The sequence below is a fragment of the Melopsittacus undulatus genome, chromosome 3 (assembly GCF_012275295.1).
Source record: "Melopsittacus undulatus isolate bMelUnd1 chromosome 3, bMelUnd1.mat.Z, whole genome shotgun sequence".
NCBI classification, from domain to species: Eukaryota; Metazoa; Chordata; class Aves; order Psittaciformes; family Psittaculidae; genus Melopsittacus; species Melopsittacus undulatus.
This window is the reverse complement of record NC_047529.1, coordinates 75,625,983-75,641,858: the sequence shown is the minus strand read 5'-3', so window position 1 is coordinate 75,641,858 and position 15,876 is coordinate 75,625,983. Positions and strand designations below refer to the sequence as shown.

The 15,876-nt window shown below is 38.9% G+C and overlaps 1 protein-coding gene across 2 annotated transcripts in view; it reads right to left on the bottom strand.

The window, feature by feature from the left end:
* Positions 1 to 4,624: 4,624 nt before the first annotated feature.
* PHACTR2 (phosphatase and actin regulator 2) overlaps positions 4,625 to 15,876 on the bottom strand; it is a 78,025-nt gene continuing 66,773 nt past the window's right edge. For both annotated transcript variants that reach the window (XM_031049827.2, XM_034060942.1), the window contains 3 exons: positions 15,636 to 15,773; positions 13,328 to 13,404; positions 4,625 to 10,202 (listed from right to left, as the gene is read on the bottom strand). In XM_031049827.2, coding sequence (XP_030905687.2) covers positions 10,187 to 10,202; positions 13,328 to 13,404; positions 15,636 to 15,773 — 231 coding nt within the window. In that variant the 3' untranslated portion in view covers positions 4,625 to 10,186. The remainder of the gene's footprint in view (positions 10,203 to 13,327; positions 13,405 to 15,635; positions 15,774 to 15,876) is intronic.

Here is a 15,876-nt window from a genome sequence, read left to right as displayed (position 1 = left end):
TCCGTCAACGCAAGCATGGTACCTTCTCCAACCCTCTAAAGTCATATTTTCCCCCTAATCCCCCCCAAGACTGGTGGAGAATGGTTCCACCCTCCAGCGGACCTCATTGCCAGCAGGCTTCGCAGGGGACCAAAAGACTATGCGCGTGCGCAGAGGCAGAGCTGTCGCTCGCGGGGCGGGGCGAGGTAGGAGGCGGGGCTTAGGGACCGGCGTTACCTCAGCCGCCCTGGCCTGTGCCCTGCCTTGCAGTGCCTCCTGCTGCTGGCGGGAGCGCGGCCCTGTGGGGCGGTGAGGCGGTGTTCCCCAGGCTCCACACAAACGGGAAGTCCCCAGCGCGACCTAGAGCGGCAGCGGCTTGCAGCGGCTTGCAGCGGCTTGCAGCGGCTTGCAGCGGCTTGCAGCGGCTCGCCTCTGCTGTGTAAGCGAAGGAGGCGAGAGAAGGTGATGTGACAGACGTTAGTCATGTGTCTCCACCAAGTGCTTAGGCGCGGCTATAAAACACAATAAACTTTTATAAAGAGCCTGTGTGAGACAGGAGGCACAGCACAGCAGTGCTCGCCTCTTCAACTACCTGGGCCACAGGGCACACGCCTCTGCAGTATGGCTCTGCCCGAGCTCATACCTAGGCTGAGTTTGAAAGCTTATGCATAAATAATATGTATTCACATTAACCGTGTTTTGCCATATATAAGTTCCTATGTCTTTGGCTATGACACTGTAGCTGTATAAATTAACACCTATGCCACACAGCATGCCTGTGCACAAACATGCAGGCCCACATGTACATGCTCCCTGCTAAGAAAAAGGAAAGGATGCTTAGTATTTTAGGAATAGGTAAAACTGTTTTGTTACATTACAAAAAGCAAGTGTAAAATGCAGGGGAGAGCAATTTCTTCCATGTGCATATAGGCAATTAAATCTGTGACGACTATGGAAAGACTGTTCCTGAAAATTAAGAAAGAGTTATCCACATCTGATATGTGTCTTTGTAAACAGCTATATGTATATGTATACCATAAAATACTAGCTTTAATCATATTTGAGTGCATTTCATTGTTTTTCAGTAGATGTCACTAAAGCTCCAAAAGAGCCTGATTTTCAGTCTTCTGGCTGAAATCATATGTCTTTACAATCAAGTTTCATCACATCACTCTTATGGAAATAACTTCTGTACTCAGAGAGATTAAATTACCTCTGTGTAGATTTGCATAGAGGCTAGACTTTCCTCTTGCTTCCTAACAGTACAAGACAAGGTCTTGCTGCTGTCATCCACCTGAAGGTTGTAGTGGTACAGGAATGTTAGCAACCCTTTGACTGCATACTGTGAATGGGGTTTTCAGGACTGCACCTTACAGGAGCAGCAGGGACAGGTGGAATATCAAATCTAGCTTTTCACAAAGTAGCTGAGAGCAGAATTGCCCAACTGTTAAAGATACATTTATCTGTAGGAAACAAAGTAGATTAGATTACTCCTTACTGCTTCCAGGTTTCTGAGGTAGCTCTGGCATCCATAAATGTGCCAAGTACTTGTATGCAGATGTGGTAACAGGATTACAACTGGCAATCCCCTAAACGTGGTGACCCCCTATCTAACAGTGGTAGTACTGTCATTTCTTATACACCAAATCTGGTCTAGGAGCATCGTACATGTCTGGAAGTGGGAAAAAAATTGTTCACTCTGAGCTCTGTTGCTAATCGTCTGTTTCATATGTGTAAGTTGAACTCGCTTCTTCAGTTTTTTAAGTCTCAAGGTTTTCTGCCTTGCTTTGATTCATATTCCCCACCTTGTATTTCCTGTTTAGATTCTAAGTGTTTAGGGAGAAGGATCTATACTATATGTTCACACTGTGATTAAAACGACAGGGTCCCTTATCACAGAAGAATGATAGTATATGCCAACAGTAACACACCTGGAGATTAGTTTTAAAATAGAGGGATTAGCGATAATAAGCATCATAATAATGGTTGAACACAATGATCTTAAAGGTCTTTTCGAACCTATGACTCTATTGCCTCCTTGGTTAACAGCTAAGGGATATCATCTTTTTCCAACTCATTTACAGCATATAAAAATATTGAAATTTAGTACCACATGTATGTGAAATGTGTATGAGCGAATGTCTCAGATGGAGAATTCACTTAAGCCTTTGATTTCATCTAAGCCTTACAAGGCCATCCATCCCACTGTACCCTTTCATTGTGTTCTCTGCTGAGACACTTTTCAATTTAAACTCAATGAAGAGCATCTGAGGGGAAAAGTGTTCAGGCTGCTAACCACTTACTTAATGCTTACGGAAGAAGAATGGTCAGTATTGGAATGGTCTCACCGTTGAGGCAGCCACTTGAAAAATAATATTCTTGGAAGCATGCTGTTGCCTTAACATAATCAACAGCTTGCCTTCCATGTGAGGAAACTTATGCTAATAATTTTCTCTTAGTTCTTGCAAAGCAGAAGTTATTGCAAAGTAATTAAAAAGCAGAAGTTATCGTCAGTCACTTTGCAATATGAAAAGGCTGGCAGATATACAGCAGACTAGGTTGAACACACTCAGCAGTGAAACATCAGTTTTGTTCATGTGCAGTAGGTGTAATTCTTGTGCAAATCTGCACATGCAAATGAAACATAAAGTAGTGAAAGCCACTTCTTGCTAATAAAAAATAAAATTGGGAACTGGGAGCATGAATTAGGTCTCTGAAGCACTGAGCAGGAGCACTAACTTTATAATTTTAAAATAACTATCACCTCATTGAACATACCTCTACATGAATATACCATCCACAAGAGAGCCACCAGATACACTTGAAGGACTCTCAAAATTGAAAGGAGTTTCAGGAGCCTTCCTTCATCTCATTTCCATGCAGAGAGACTTGTAATTTGGTCCCTGGAGGCCTTTTTCCAGTAAGTAACAGCTGTCTGAAGTTAACTCTGTTGTACACACCCATGTTTTTGCTAGAGATTCGGGAACAAAATATTTTCTGTAAAGGTTTTCTGAACGGTTTTATTGAGGTAATTTTCTTCATTTTATATTTATATGTATATCCATTCATACAGACCTGTAATTCAACGAGCCAAACACTTGTCTAAGGCACTTGGACCTGTGCACAGCAGAGTATCCTACAGTACTGTACAACTAGGCAACACACATCTTTTTTGCTTGTTAAACAAAACCACCATAAACCAAGCATGATACATGTACTGTATCAAAAAGATAAATACATATTCTGTTTTTCAGATTACAATATTGGAATATATTTGAGTCTGTGTATATATATAGTTATACACTACAGTACAGATAAAACACCAAGAAGCAGCTACCATTGATTTGTAAGGACTCCAGTTATTTATATTCACAGATACCAACACACCTGTGTAAAATGCAGTATCAGATCAGCCACTTCTTTATAGTTACCGTATTCAATCTCAGTCAAGCTGCCAAAATACAAGTAATGGCATTCACTTTATAATTGTTATAGAAAATACACACAGCATAAGCTGAAAAGTTATTTGCATTGATTCTCCACAGCCTCAGATGTTTTGAAAGTCATTAAACACGTGGAAAGTACATTTTAAAATGTCAGCAATGCTAAGCTGATAATGTTTCAGAGACATTTTTATAGTTATCAGTAACTATACAGTATGATGAACAAGTGGGGAACCAAGTCTGGAATTTTGTTTGCCTTATTTTATTAGTAAATAGGAACATGTAGTGAAATTCAAGCAAGTTATATTGAGCATAATTTTTTTCTTTTTTCTAGCAAATTAGTAGAAACAATGAAGTCTAAGAACTGTCCCAGTGCCTATTTATAAGTGACAGTCTCCATTATGTGCTGCAAAATTTTAATTGCAGGAAATTCATGTGAAAATTTAATTTCAGGGGATTGTGGCCTGCTTATAGTATATTCATCACCTAAGAACCTTTTGGCTTTACTGGGCCCTAGAAAGACCCTTCTGGAGCCTAAGCACCTGCACTGGTGTGGGTGGGTTATCAGTCCTCGTTCCTGAAGTCATCTCTCAGTGATGTCCTTGCAGACTTGATAGAAAGAGGCACATGTGCAAGGATTGCTACTACTGAGTAGTATCTTCCCCAATGCATTGCAGCTGTGCCAGAGACATACATGTTCTTGAATGCCCAGTGTTTAAGGTACAGTTGGGTCTACAAAGCATGACATACTAATACTGCTGTGATTTACTGTTTGAGCACTTGTTGCATAAAATGCTGGGAAGCAATGCAAACTTACTAGCTCTTGAGTGTACAGCAATATAGTCTGCAAAGTTCTTGCACCTGTCCTAGATTTTCATTTAGTTGCAAACAGAATTCTATTTCTCTTTCAGGGAGAAAAAAAAAAGAAGGAAATCTTACCAGCTATTTGAACATTTAAATGCAATTTTTTATTTGGAAGAAATTCTTTACTGTGTGCAAGGCCAGGTTAGATGGGGCTTTGAGCAACCTAGTCTAGGGGAAGGTGTCCCTGCTGATGGCAGGGGGGTTGGCACAAGATGATCTTTAAGGTCACTTTCATCCCAAACCATTATGTGATTCTATGAATTAGCATGTGCTATCTCCACACCCTTCCCACCCCTGCTCTGGTACCTTTCTGTTCCAAATCACACCAGCTAAAATAATTGTCCAAAACACAGTATTTGTTTAATTCCAAAATTTATACAAGTTTACAAATCAATATACCACCACTCAAAGTAGTGAAAGGAAAATATGTTCAACAACATTTTACTATATTATAACAAGGTTCAAATATGGTTAAATTTGACATAGTATTGCAAGACTTTATATTTTTAATATAAAGATTTAATGATTGAACAAGGAGATACAGAGAATACCATTACTTTCTTTGTTCCTACCCAATGCAATATTTAGCTTCTAGAAAATAATGAAATAGTGGTGAAATGCTGTATCTAGTTCATATGAGCTCTATTTCCATTAAAATCCTGCAACAAAATGGGAACACTGACAAAGTGAAACAAGATCTTATAAATCACTAAAGTTAATGAAAAGAAACCTGTCAAAACATTACAGTGAGATATGTTATTTTTATTCAGGTTCTCCCTTTCTCTATATAGGTACACTTTCATATTTTTTTCCAGGTGTCTTAAATAGAAGCTTTAAGCTATTCTGGGGAATTTACTTTTAATTTGATTCTCAAAATATTTTAACGTCAACCTAATACAAACCTTCAGAATTGCTTTTTTGTTCATCAAAACCTAGGTCCCAGCAGTGAGCATTGCTCCAAGAGTGCAATTCATTGTACAATAAGAATTAAGATAGTAACAATAATGGAGCTAAATGTGAAGCTCCTAAAGGCAGGAGGCAAGTTTATTCTGTGTTTCACCCTGAGTATGTCTTTATTTTAGTTTATAGCAGTGGCACAGGTCTTAACTCCTAGAGATATAAATAAAAATAGATGTCATGAAAGCGTTGAAAGACACAGTTCTGGCATACCTAACAATTTAATGCAAATGTAGGCTTTTAGCATGGTTTACTTTATCATTAAAGCATTAACAGCATTGAAATACAGGCTTAGGACACCTAAGCATTAAGATACCTACTTAGGACGCCAGCAGTGCTCAGACAGACCTGTCCTAATGATGCAGTCTGCCAGGTACCCAGATGACAGTGTGGCTCTCACTACCCTGGCTCCAACCTACTGTCAGCTGCAGCTGATGAGGGGGTTTCAGTTGATTCCTAGGCTGCCAGACTAGATAAGACATTTTTAGCCCTTGCTGGCTGGATCTTCCTCCTATTTTATGATATAAAATTGTGTCTCAGACTGTATTTACACTCAGGTTAGTGACAGCTATTTTGAAACAATTTCTCTGATGTTGTTGTGGTATTACTTTTCACAGACATGAATTGAAGCATCTCCACTGGAAACAATGTGCTAACCTCACCTGGAAGGAGGGGACAAATTTCTGTGATTTCAGAGATGTTTTCATCCTTTCCTTTCACAGCTTTCATTTGGTTTTCAATGTCAAAAAAAGTGTTCATCTGATACAGTTTTTACATATCAGCACTGAGGTTGTGCTGCTTCTCAAAGCACTAGCTGCCCAGTGTGGCCAAAGCAGTAGCTGGTGCTGCCCTGGCCCACACACATCAGAGGTCAGTAAAATCCACCACAACAAGGGACATACGCAACTGTAGGTAAATGTTAAACCCAACAAATAAATATACTCTTGTAGACCTACAAATGTCTGTGAATACTTTCAGTGATTTTGAAGAGACACTGCTGCTAGTCCTACCTTTTTCCAAATCACCAGCTGAAATTGTATTTAGCTTAAATAATCACTAGCATTTAAATATATTTTTTTTGTACTTGTTGAACCAACATATATAATTGGAAAAAATTCTGATAGATTATTTTTCATTTGAAACAACTAAGTTCAGTTATAAGAACTTATTTCTATTGCCTGAAAGGAGAGAGACATTCTAGAACCATTTCAATTTATTATGTGAAGAAGAAATCAGGATTTGTAAGCATCCACTTTTCTGCACTCACAGCAACATGTTGTCATGTGTGATCCTACCAACAAAAATCTCATGTATGAGGGCATTTCAGCAACACTGCTTCAAGCTAGAAATTTTCTCTTTGTGTGGATGTAGACATCTGAGCTCATACCTGACTCTGTGGAACGCAGGTATGCGTGGAAGGTTTGTCATATGCTGTGGATGACATTTAAATGATTTGTCCAACTTGATAAAAATTGACAGTGATCCCTTTCAGACAACTGAACTGTACTATGCATTGCATGGAAATTGTTATTTTTTTCTTTGCCTTTTTTGCATCTTTTTATTTTTATCCTCAAGGATTACTTACTCAGGCGTTTTTCGGGACTTGTCCTGATTTTTCTGTTCTAACAGGCATGCAGCACCACAGACAGGTACATAACATTATTTCCAACAGGCTGTTGTAGCAGCTTGAAGACATTCAAAATCATGGATACAGAGGACTGGGAGATACAGCAGAAACCGACTTTAGGCAGCTCAGTAAGGTAAAGCAAACTTGCTTTACTGCACATAGTAACATACCAAAATCTTGTTATTTTTTATTGCATGGATTACTTTCTACAGCTGTTGTTTTTCTGACAGTTGATACTTAGAATATAAAAATACTATATACAATTCTATGTCTGTGTGTGGGTACAGTACACAATAGATACCATTCTAATTCTGCAAGTATACTACATTTTTATATAAGTTCCAATGAAGAAAACTTTTTGTCCAGTTACATAAATTTGGCTAAGTAGTTTGCTGACTTGTGGGCCAAAGAATGCATCTAATTATTTATCATCAAAATAATAAAAAATTACATTAGAAACTAAAGATTAGAAACTAAACCAGCATCTCTATCCAGGCTAGTATTCTGCCTCTAGCAATGGCTTGTAGTGAATAATAAAAACCCAAACCCTGAAGGAGGATAGGGAGAACCTTAGTAACAGCTCACCTATGTATATCCTCATGTCTTATGGCAAAACACAGCTTGAGGAAGTCTGAGCCAGAAGTTGTATCCTCATGTTTGAGGTTTAACTGTTAAAACACAGAGAAGGTAGCATATGTCTTTCCATCTATGCTCCAGGCCTACCATAGAGGAATGTCTTCTTGCAAAGTCAATTCATTTGCTTTATTCTAAGAATTTAGCAAGTTTTGGTTTGCTTGTGTAACCTGTATGTACTCTGGCATGTCAGTGGAGTTACTGTCTTATATAAAGTTTATATAGTCTGACCTTACCTGTGTCCAACTTATTCTGCCTGTGCAACAGGCAGATGCCTTTAGCATCGTGGCTGCTTTCAAATGCTTCAAAGTGATTAAGGCAACACTGAGGTCTGTTTAATTCCTCTACTTGTTTCCTTTGAAGTGAAATGCTGTGGTTTATACTTCAAAGTCAACACTACAGACCTTTATAGGATTTTGGACACACACTTCTAAATTTGGCAAAACAACAACAAAGTTTAAGCAGGAGAAATGTTTATTATGTGCTATTGTTAAGTTTTAAGTTTACTCTTCAAATTCTAAAAGTAAAAATTAGGATTCTACCGGAATTGCTGACAAACCTTCACTCTAGTGGCCTCATCATTCCTATATGATTTAGTGCCAAAGAATACATTTCACTGCTTCCTTGATGTCAAAGTGGTGTTTCTATATTTATAAAATTATGGGACCCAAAGAAAGTAAACTGTTTTCTGCAAATGGAATGCTAATGGCTTTTATTGATTCCTTTAAAGAAGGGAAGGTGGTGCTTCCTTTTCTTTGCTCCAAGCACGTAGATGCTTATTTTATTTGGTTATTGATATTTTGGGGTTTGAACATTACCAGATTTTTACTAAAATGTATGCAATCCTAAGAGTCATATAAATCCAGCTTTTCAAAAAAGAAAAGTTTGTCAATCTCTAAAAATAATAGAGTGACAGCTATTGGAAAGTACTCTCCTGTTACTAGAAGTGCTCTTTACTAAAATAATCCACCCCATTTATACAAACCTGGTTGTCTTGTAATATCAGTAAAGGGGGAGATCTAATTTTAGCCACCAACTTGCCTTCCTGCCTTTAGGGTCACATCTAAATCAACCATCTTCAATTTTATAAACTGAAAACATTCCACAATAATCTACTGCAGGTTCTGAGGTAAAAATCACATCTACACAGACCTTTTATTGCCTGAAAAAGAAATACTTACACTTCATAATTAAAAACTAAAAGGGCACATAAAAGACAAAAATAATTTGTAATATGTACACACATTAGAAAGGATAAATAGGAAATATATTGTAATACTGCATTAAATGTATGCATAAATGAATTCCAGACCCCCCCCCAAATGTTGTGTACATTAATTCAAAGGATAAATAAGTGCTAATATAAGACAGAGAATTTCTTAGTGTAAACAACGCCACAGGCTTTTTAATAGGCCTTTGGGCCAACTTAGCGAAACCATGTATTGCCTTTCACACTCCATACCACTTCATTTTAATAGCACTGTATTCACATGTACAATTTCAAGACAGTATAAAAAATTATGAATCTAAGAAGCATTCTTCAAACTCAACAAAACAGGCTGCAGACACTCTAAGGACTTTCCATTCACTTTTACAGGACCACTGGCTGAAGACATATTTATTCATCTGAGAGTTCTTCCTCAAAGCAGTGCAAGAGTCCTTGAATGTAAAAAGTCCCATTAGTAACCACTGCTCAAGCCTATTAGTAAAGACTTTTGTGCCTAATTTAAATTCTGATTTTGAATTCACACTAGCATGATGTCAAAGATGTCTCCACTGCCTGCCACGGGTAAGAAAGATGATCCCTCTGGTTTGAATAGCAAGTGACAGACGGTAAGGAGTGTTTCTAAACATGAAGCATTTTGTTGCATTCATAGTGTCACGTTATTTGTCCTTCAAATCCTGTTTATGTATTTCTGAGTATCAGGAGTATGTCAACATTAAAACCCCAAAAATATATAACTTGTTCTGTATGAATGTTCTGTGTATTTTCTTGAAGCATGCTCATTGGGATTTTAAAAAAGACAGCTGTGTTATACTAGGACTAGTTTCTGGCAACTGCATTTACTGGCACCAGAGAAAATTACAGTTCTTCACTAAAGTACTGATGACATGAGGACTTGTGGCTTGCTGTCTTCCTAAGACAGGCTGCGGCCACTAGAAAAAAAGATACATGCACAGTTGCTTGAACTCTCAGTTTCTTTTAAAAAATAGTTTCTCCCACTGGCCAAGTGCATTGCTGAGCAGTCCCATCTGTTCCACTCTTCTCTGTGGACCAACAAGTGAAGTCTCTCTTCCCCCACACTCTCAGTCCTTTTCACACTCAGTTACCCTCATTCACAACCCTATGAAGTCTGATGAGTTCCTGGTGACAGGCTCTCAAACGATTGTCTTCAGCACTTCCTGACTTGTGGAGCTCTGATGAAGTCCACCAACTCATCTGTGTGAGATAGCCACAGAACCATTGTCTGTCTTAACACTGACAAACACTTCATGTGGGTTCTCCTCCTAGACAAAGCATTTGTCCATTGATAAAGATGAGGGCTACATCCTTCATTAACCTCAGGGTAAGCTGTAGCATACACTCATACTCGGTCAAATTCCAGTGCAATCTCAGGTCTTCAGGACTTGATGATTTCCCCAAAGAAAACTGTTACATGAAATAGAGGATGCGGTCAAACAGTTATGGACGATGAAACCTGAAATGATAAATCATTAAGAAACTTAGATTTACATTATTTCAACTGACAATGACACTGATCCTCATCCTGCTCTGACAGCTGTTTAATTCTGTTGCCTGAATAGAATTATTCCTGATTTTCCTGGTCTGTGTGGCATCAGTCAGCCCTATTATTCCCCACTGTCCATCTCTACTAGAAAACCAAGCAGGGCTACAGTGTATCTGAAGCACTGGTGTCCATCTGTTTGTCCATACCCTTAAGCTGTTACTGTGATCCCTGGCACAGTTTCACTTGCATCAGCCAGTACTCTTCACATACTGCTTGGGCATGGCTGATATTAGCAGACAGACTGGGTATAGAAGGACATTGCCCTGTTTTGGGGTGGGGGGAAGAGGTTAACTGTATGAATTTAAGCTCTGCCAAGCCTGCTGGCCTCAGCGCAAGAGAACAGCTTCCTGGCTCTTTTGTTTGCCAGTAGAGATTTAGCAGCAATCGCACCAACTATTTGGACACTGTCAGTAAATTTAAGCCACAAAGCTTAAATTTCTAGGTTTTAATCCTTCCGCAAAATGAAGCTAAAAGAAATCTGGATTTTTTAAAGCAAGCAGCAAATTTTTCAGCACTGTAGATGCTTTTGTCCAATTAACAGCAGCCAGCTGTGACACAAGAAGGCACAAAGACACCTCACTGGTTTTTATACTTTTAGTTAGGGCACGTACATCACTCCAGATTGTCTGTATGACGGATAGAGAGGCGGGTTGCTCCAAAGGGTGTTACCAACCTTTTCTGTAATAAGTTAGCAACCTACAGTAATTGAAACTCTAACTCAGCATAAATGTCATGAATCCAGGCAAAAAGGTAAGAAGGGCACCAATATCATATGCTCAACACGTCTATCACCAGATTTCTAACTGCCTGTTTAAAAGGTTTAACAAATCTACCTATCCATGAAGTAGTAAAAGATGCAGCAATTTAAAAAAAAACATAGGTAATGATGCACCTAATACAGTAGATTTATGTAAGTTTTTGTTTGACGTATTTTCTCTTCAGTTCCAGAGAAGAGAAAGGCAAACAACCCACACATTCCCCCGTAATGTGGCACAGTACAACACAGGGATGTCTTTCTCAAATAAAGGAGGTGTACACAAGAGCTGACATTCACAGAGATGCAGCTCGTCTGCTAAGTGAGGGCACAGTGCATGCAAAAAGGACACCAGGTTTTGGGATTTGTGTAGAACAATGATATATTGGACTATATATAGCATTTCCATTAGAAGCACTTTACAAACATCTGCTAATATCCTCTTCCCAAACATTTATTTATTTCTCTATTTTTAGGAACTCAGTTTCTTGGATTCTGTTATGAAATAACAGAAGGAAGTAGTCTAAATTACTAGGCGTAGAAAAGCAGTTCAACTGACAGTCATTACAGTAAGCAACGAACAATGAAAACCAGGGTTTTTCCTTTCCCAAGCTTAATATCAAATTTTAACAATACAAAGGTATTGTAAATACTGACTATAATATTAAAACACCTTGCACTGATTATGTAATAAGAAACTATATGCTATAAGCTATTTTTGTTTAATATGTAGCTTCCTTGTTGTCTCATTCTATCACAAAACTACCCAAATAAGCATTTGCTAACCAGCCAGTTAACCAGCTGCCAACACAAGTGCCTTTCAGTTTGTATTCTCTCAGTGATCTCCTTGAAAAAAATTAAAAGATGAACAATTCATTCTCTAGCTGGAAGCTTTTGTCTATGGGTTTCTTAAAATAAATCAGTTTTGTTGTATCAATGCAAATGCAGTGGTGAACTACAATAATTTTTTATGAGAGGTCCCAGAGGAAATGGAATCTCTTTTTATTTTCAAAACTGCAATTGAGTTTAAACATCTGCATCTAATTCTGCTCTTAATTGGCTTTTCTAGTGCTATTCTGCTGACTTCTGTGCAGTGACTCCACAACATGACCACTGAAAATCCAAGAAAAAAGGAGAGTCAAGAGGGAGCAGGGAGAGCCCGATTTCCCTCAGGTCTAAATTCTTCCAGAACCCTATAGAATCATTGACTGTATTTATCACAATTTGGCTATTTTTTATTCCATTTTCCAAGACCCTCCTCAAAACAAATCATTAACTTCTTAATTTTTTTTTCCCTCCACTGGACCCCTGAGATTTTTGGTTCACCTTTAAGAATCCAATTGTAACCAGCCTCAACTGTTTTCAGTTCTCCTAAAAAAATACCCAGTTCTTTTTGTATGACTCATGCCTATCTGTACTTACGCTTCTGTGTTGCAGTGCAACTCAAAAAATGTAACAACATAGGCAGGAGGACACACTCCATCTCTCTCAGTGCATGTCCAGGTTTCTGTTCCTGCTCATTTTCCTTTTCTCCCTCAGGATGACCATTTTTTTAAAGTGACATTTTTATATACTCTAAAGAAGATATACTACCTACTGGCTGAAGAGAAAATGACATCAGAAGCCAAATGAAAATATACATATCTATGTTTGAAGAAGACATTTCCTAATGGTTAGAATGCAACACTACATTGAAACCATGCCTCCCAGTTCATCTCCTGGCTTAGGGTTGCTGTTTGTGAAACTGGTTTGATTTTTTGAAAGTTAATTTTCTTGTGCTATATTTACACTTCAGTGACTTTACAGTAGTATTAAAAACAAAAATAATCATGTTTGGTGATAAAAACCCCACTGAAGTTATGAAATCAAGCAATTAACTACTTGATGGCAGAAATCACCAAACACATCTCCCACTGTGAATTTTCCTTGTGACACTCCATCACTTTCATGAGCGAGGGAGTACTACCAGAGAAGAACAGTCCTTACTTCATGCTTGAGGACTGTTAACTTCATCTGCAAGAAATGCTAAATCCTGTCAAAGAATTGTCTTTTAGATTTTCCAAACGATCTTTTTCAATGAAGCAACTGATCCACTGCAGTCACCTTCACTGCTGTAACAGTTCAGATTCTGAGATGGCACCAGCAACAGAATCAGTGGTGGGATTCAAGGAGACTTAAAGTAGGAATCTACACAAGTCATGACACAACTGCAGAGGATGTGCAGAAAGGCAGAGGGTCCCTGTCATCTCCCCAATTTATGCAAGAAGAGGGATTTACCTACCTGGTAAATTGCCGACTTTCCTCATGTACTTCCATTTCTGTGCTTTTAAATTCATTCAGTTCTTTCCGTATGGCTGCCTAATAAGCAATAATGATACATGCAACCATAAGAAATATGAATCATAAGGAAAGTAAAGCTTCTAAAAGGAGCCTGTCCCTAGTCTTGCATATTCCCTTACAGTTCTCATTTTCCTGTCCCCCTTACTATAACCAACATATTTCTGATCCTTAACATGAATGACTTTTTTCAATTACAGTTATATGGATCAGTAATACACTACAAAGAAACTCAGTGTCAACAAAGAAACACCAAATCTACTGCAATGGGTAAATCAACCTCCTGCTGAAACGTGGCACTTGCTACAGACAGAAATTGGCACAGGACTGGATTATCTGGACAACCAGTCGCTGAGTATGCAGCCAGATGGGATCCAGGCACAGCCCCTGAGTAGCTGGTGAGTCTCGCTGCCTGCACAGGCACTGTACACACAGCAGGAGCCTCCTATCTCCCCCCTGAATAAAGGACTTCAGGAATGCAAGATGAGTAGCATTTCCTTAAGTGAAATTAGTCACTTGTCTTAATTAGTTTTATGAAAAATGATGTGAAGTATTTGTACCTTTCAGGCTTGCATTTTCAGTTGGCAGATTCTAACGAAGCAGAAATCCAGCACACTTGCCTTGTTTTTTATGTTAATAAAGTGACAAGCAGCTTACTTCATCAAGTGTTGAACATAATTTCTGAAATATTCTAATATATAATACAAAGGCTTCTGTTTCTATGCTGTGAGTTTTCTTACCTTCACTGTGGAATGAGACAAAAGTTTATCTTTATGCACTCTTTTCTTTCACCATTTTAAATAAAAGCAGTATCATTTCATTAATCCCTAAAGAAATCTCATCTGGCGTGCATGCCTTTCAGTGCAGAACAGCCAAGCAGCATGATAAAATCACAGCATCACCAGACTGCGGTCTCATAAATGAGAAACTTCATTTTGAGGAGGGGATGGTTCTGTTTTGCCACAATAGGATGCTTACATGAGACTGCTGTAATAGCTAGGAAAGAAACAGCTATTTCTGAGCACCAAGTGAGCAGCAAAGACACCAGAGCTCCAGCTCCCTAACATAGTTACAGTACAGTTTTCTGCTCCCACTGGAATTAGAAAAATTACTTCCCTGGGAAAAAGGGCAAGGGACTTTCCAGGCAATCCAAGGTCTGCATTTCTGCTCAGCCAACAAACATGGGGCTCACAGAACCAGCCTTGGGCACTTGTTCATTACAAAATGAATCAAGATTAAAGCTCCTACCCTGAAGTAAGCAGGAAACACCAATGTTTCTTCTAGTACAGTTTACCCTGGTTAAACCTAGGTAAACCTGAGTGCTCCAACCTCCCACAGAGACTTCATAAGGACTTGAGAGTGCTCAGCCCCTCCCAGAGCCTGCATCTACGAACACTTCTGGGTATATTTTTAAGGTCTCCACCTTGACTTCATATGAAATTCTCCTTTGATTGTCAGATGAGCTGGCATTAATACTAAAATACAAGTCAAAATAAAACCAATGCTTCACACTGCATAGCTAAAAGATAGTGGGTTCTTGCACTTACCAGTTCTCATGCCAAGCACATCCCTTATGATTTCTGTAAAAGCTGGTTCAGACCCAATGCTAAAAGGTCCAGCAATTTTTGATACATATATCTTACACCTTTCCTTTTATGAAATGGTATAGGAGGCAAATGGAAGAGTATTTTATGATACTCTTTGACTGATCTGGTTTTTTAAAGAGAATCACAGAACCATTTGTCTCATCCTTTGCAGTCAGGCAGAGGAACTATTAACTGCAACACGTTGGAGGCAGATTTCCCAAGATATGCTGCATGCACATGGTCAGTTCCCACACTTCTAGTTGTGGCCAGGAACTCTTAGGAGGATGGAGCAGCTTCTCCCATTTTTCACTTCAATGAGTTGCAAAAATAACTCTCAGTGGTAGTGACACAGGCTTCTGCCTGCAGAAACCTTGCCTGAATTACACGGGTCATGGCCATCTTTGCTAACAGTATGTACCTGGCTTAGCAAGGCTTTAAAAATACAGGAAATACTGGCCTGGACTGCCATAATGCAGTTGGCAAATATGCTCTTAAGAAGCACCTGAGTGGGTTTTCTTAGGTGCAAGCAATAGATGCCCAGTAGTACCATGACAATATCACTGCTTCTATCAGACGTCATTCATTGAGAGGATGTAAACCACAGGAAAGGCCCCCAGAAGTGACATATGCAAGAGTTTTCTTATAATCCAAGAGTTTGTCCCTTGCCTTGTCTGCGGGAGTTAACCTAGCCCAAGGCTTGTCAGCACGACGGTCGTAATCCGGAGAATCCGTGACCTCCACATACTCATTAAATCGAAGGATTCTTCTTGCTTGAAGTTCAGCCACTGTAGGCCTCAGGCTGAGCTGTAAGCGGGAGGCAGAAAATAGTACTTTTAATAAGATGAAATAAAACAAAAGAAGAGGGTATGATGTAATCTCAAGAGAACTGTAGTGGTATTTCTAAACA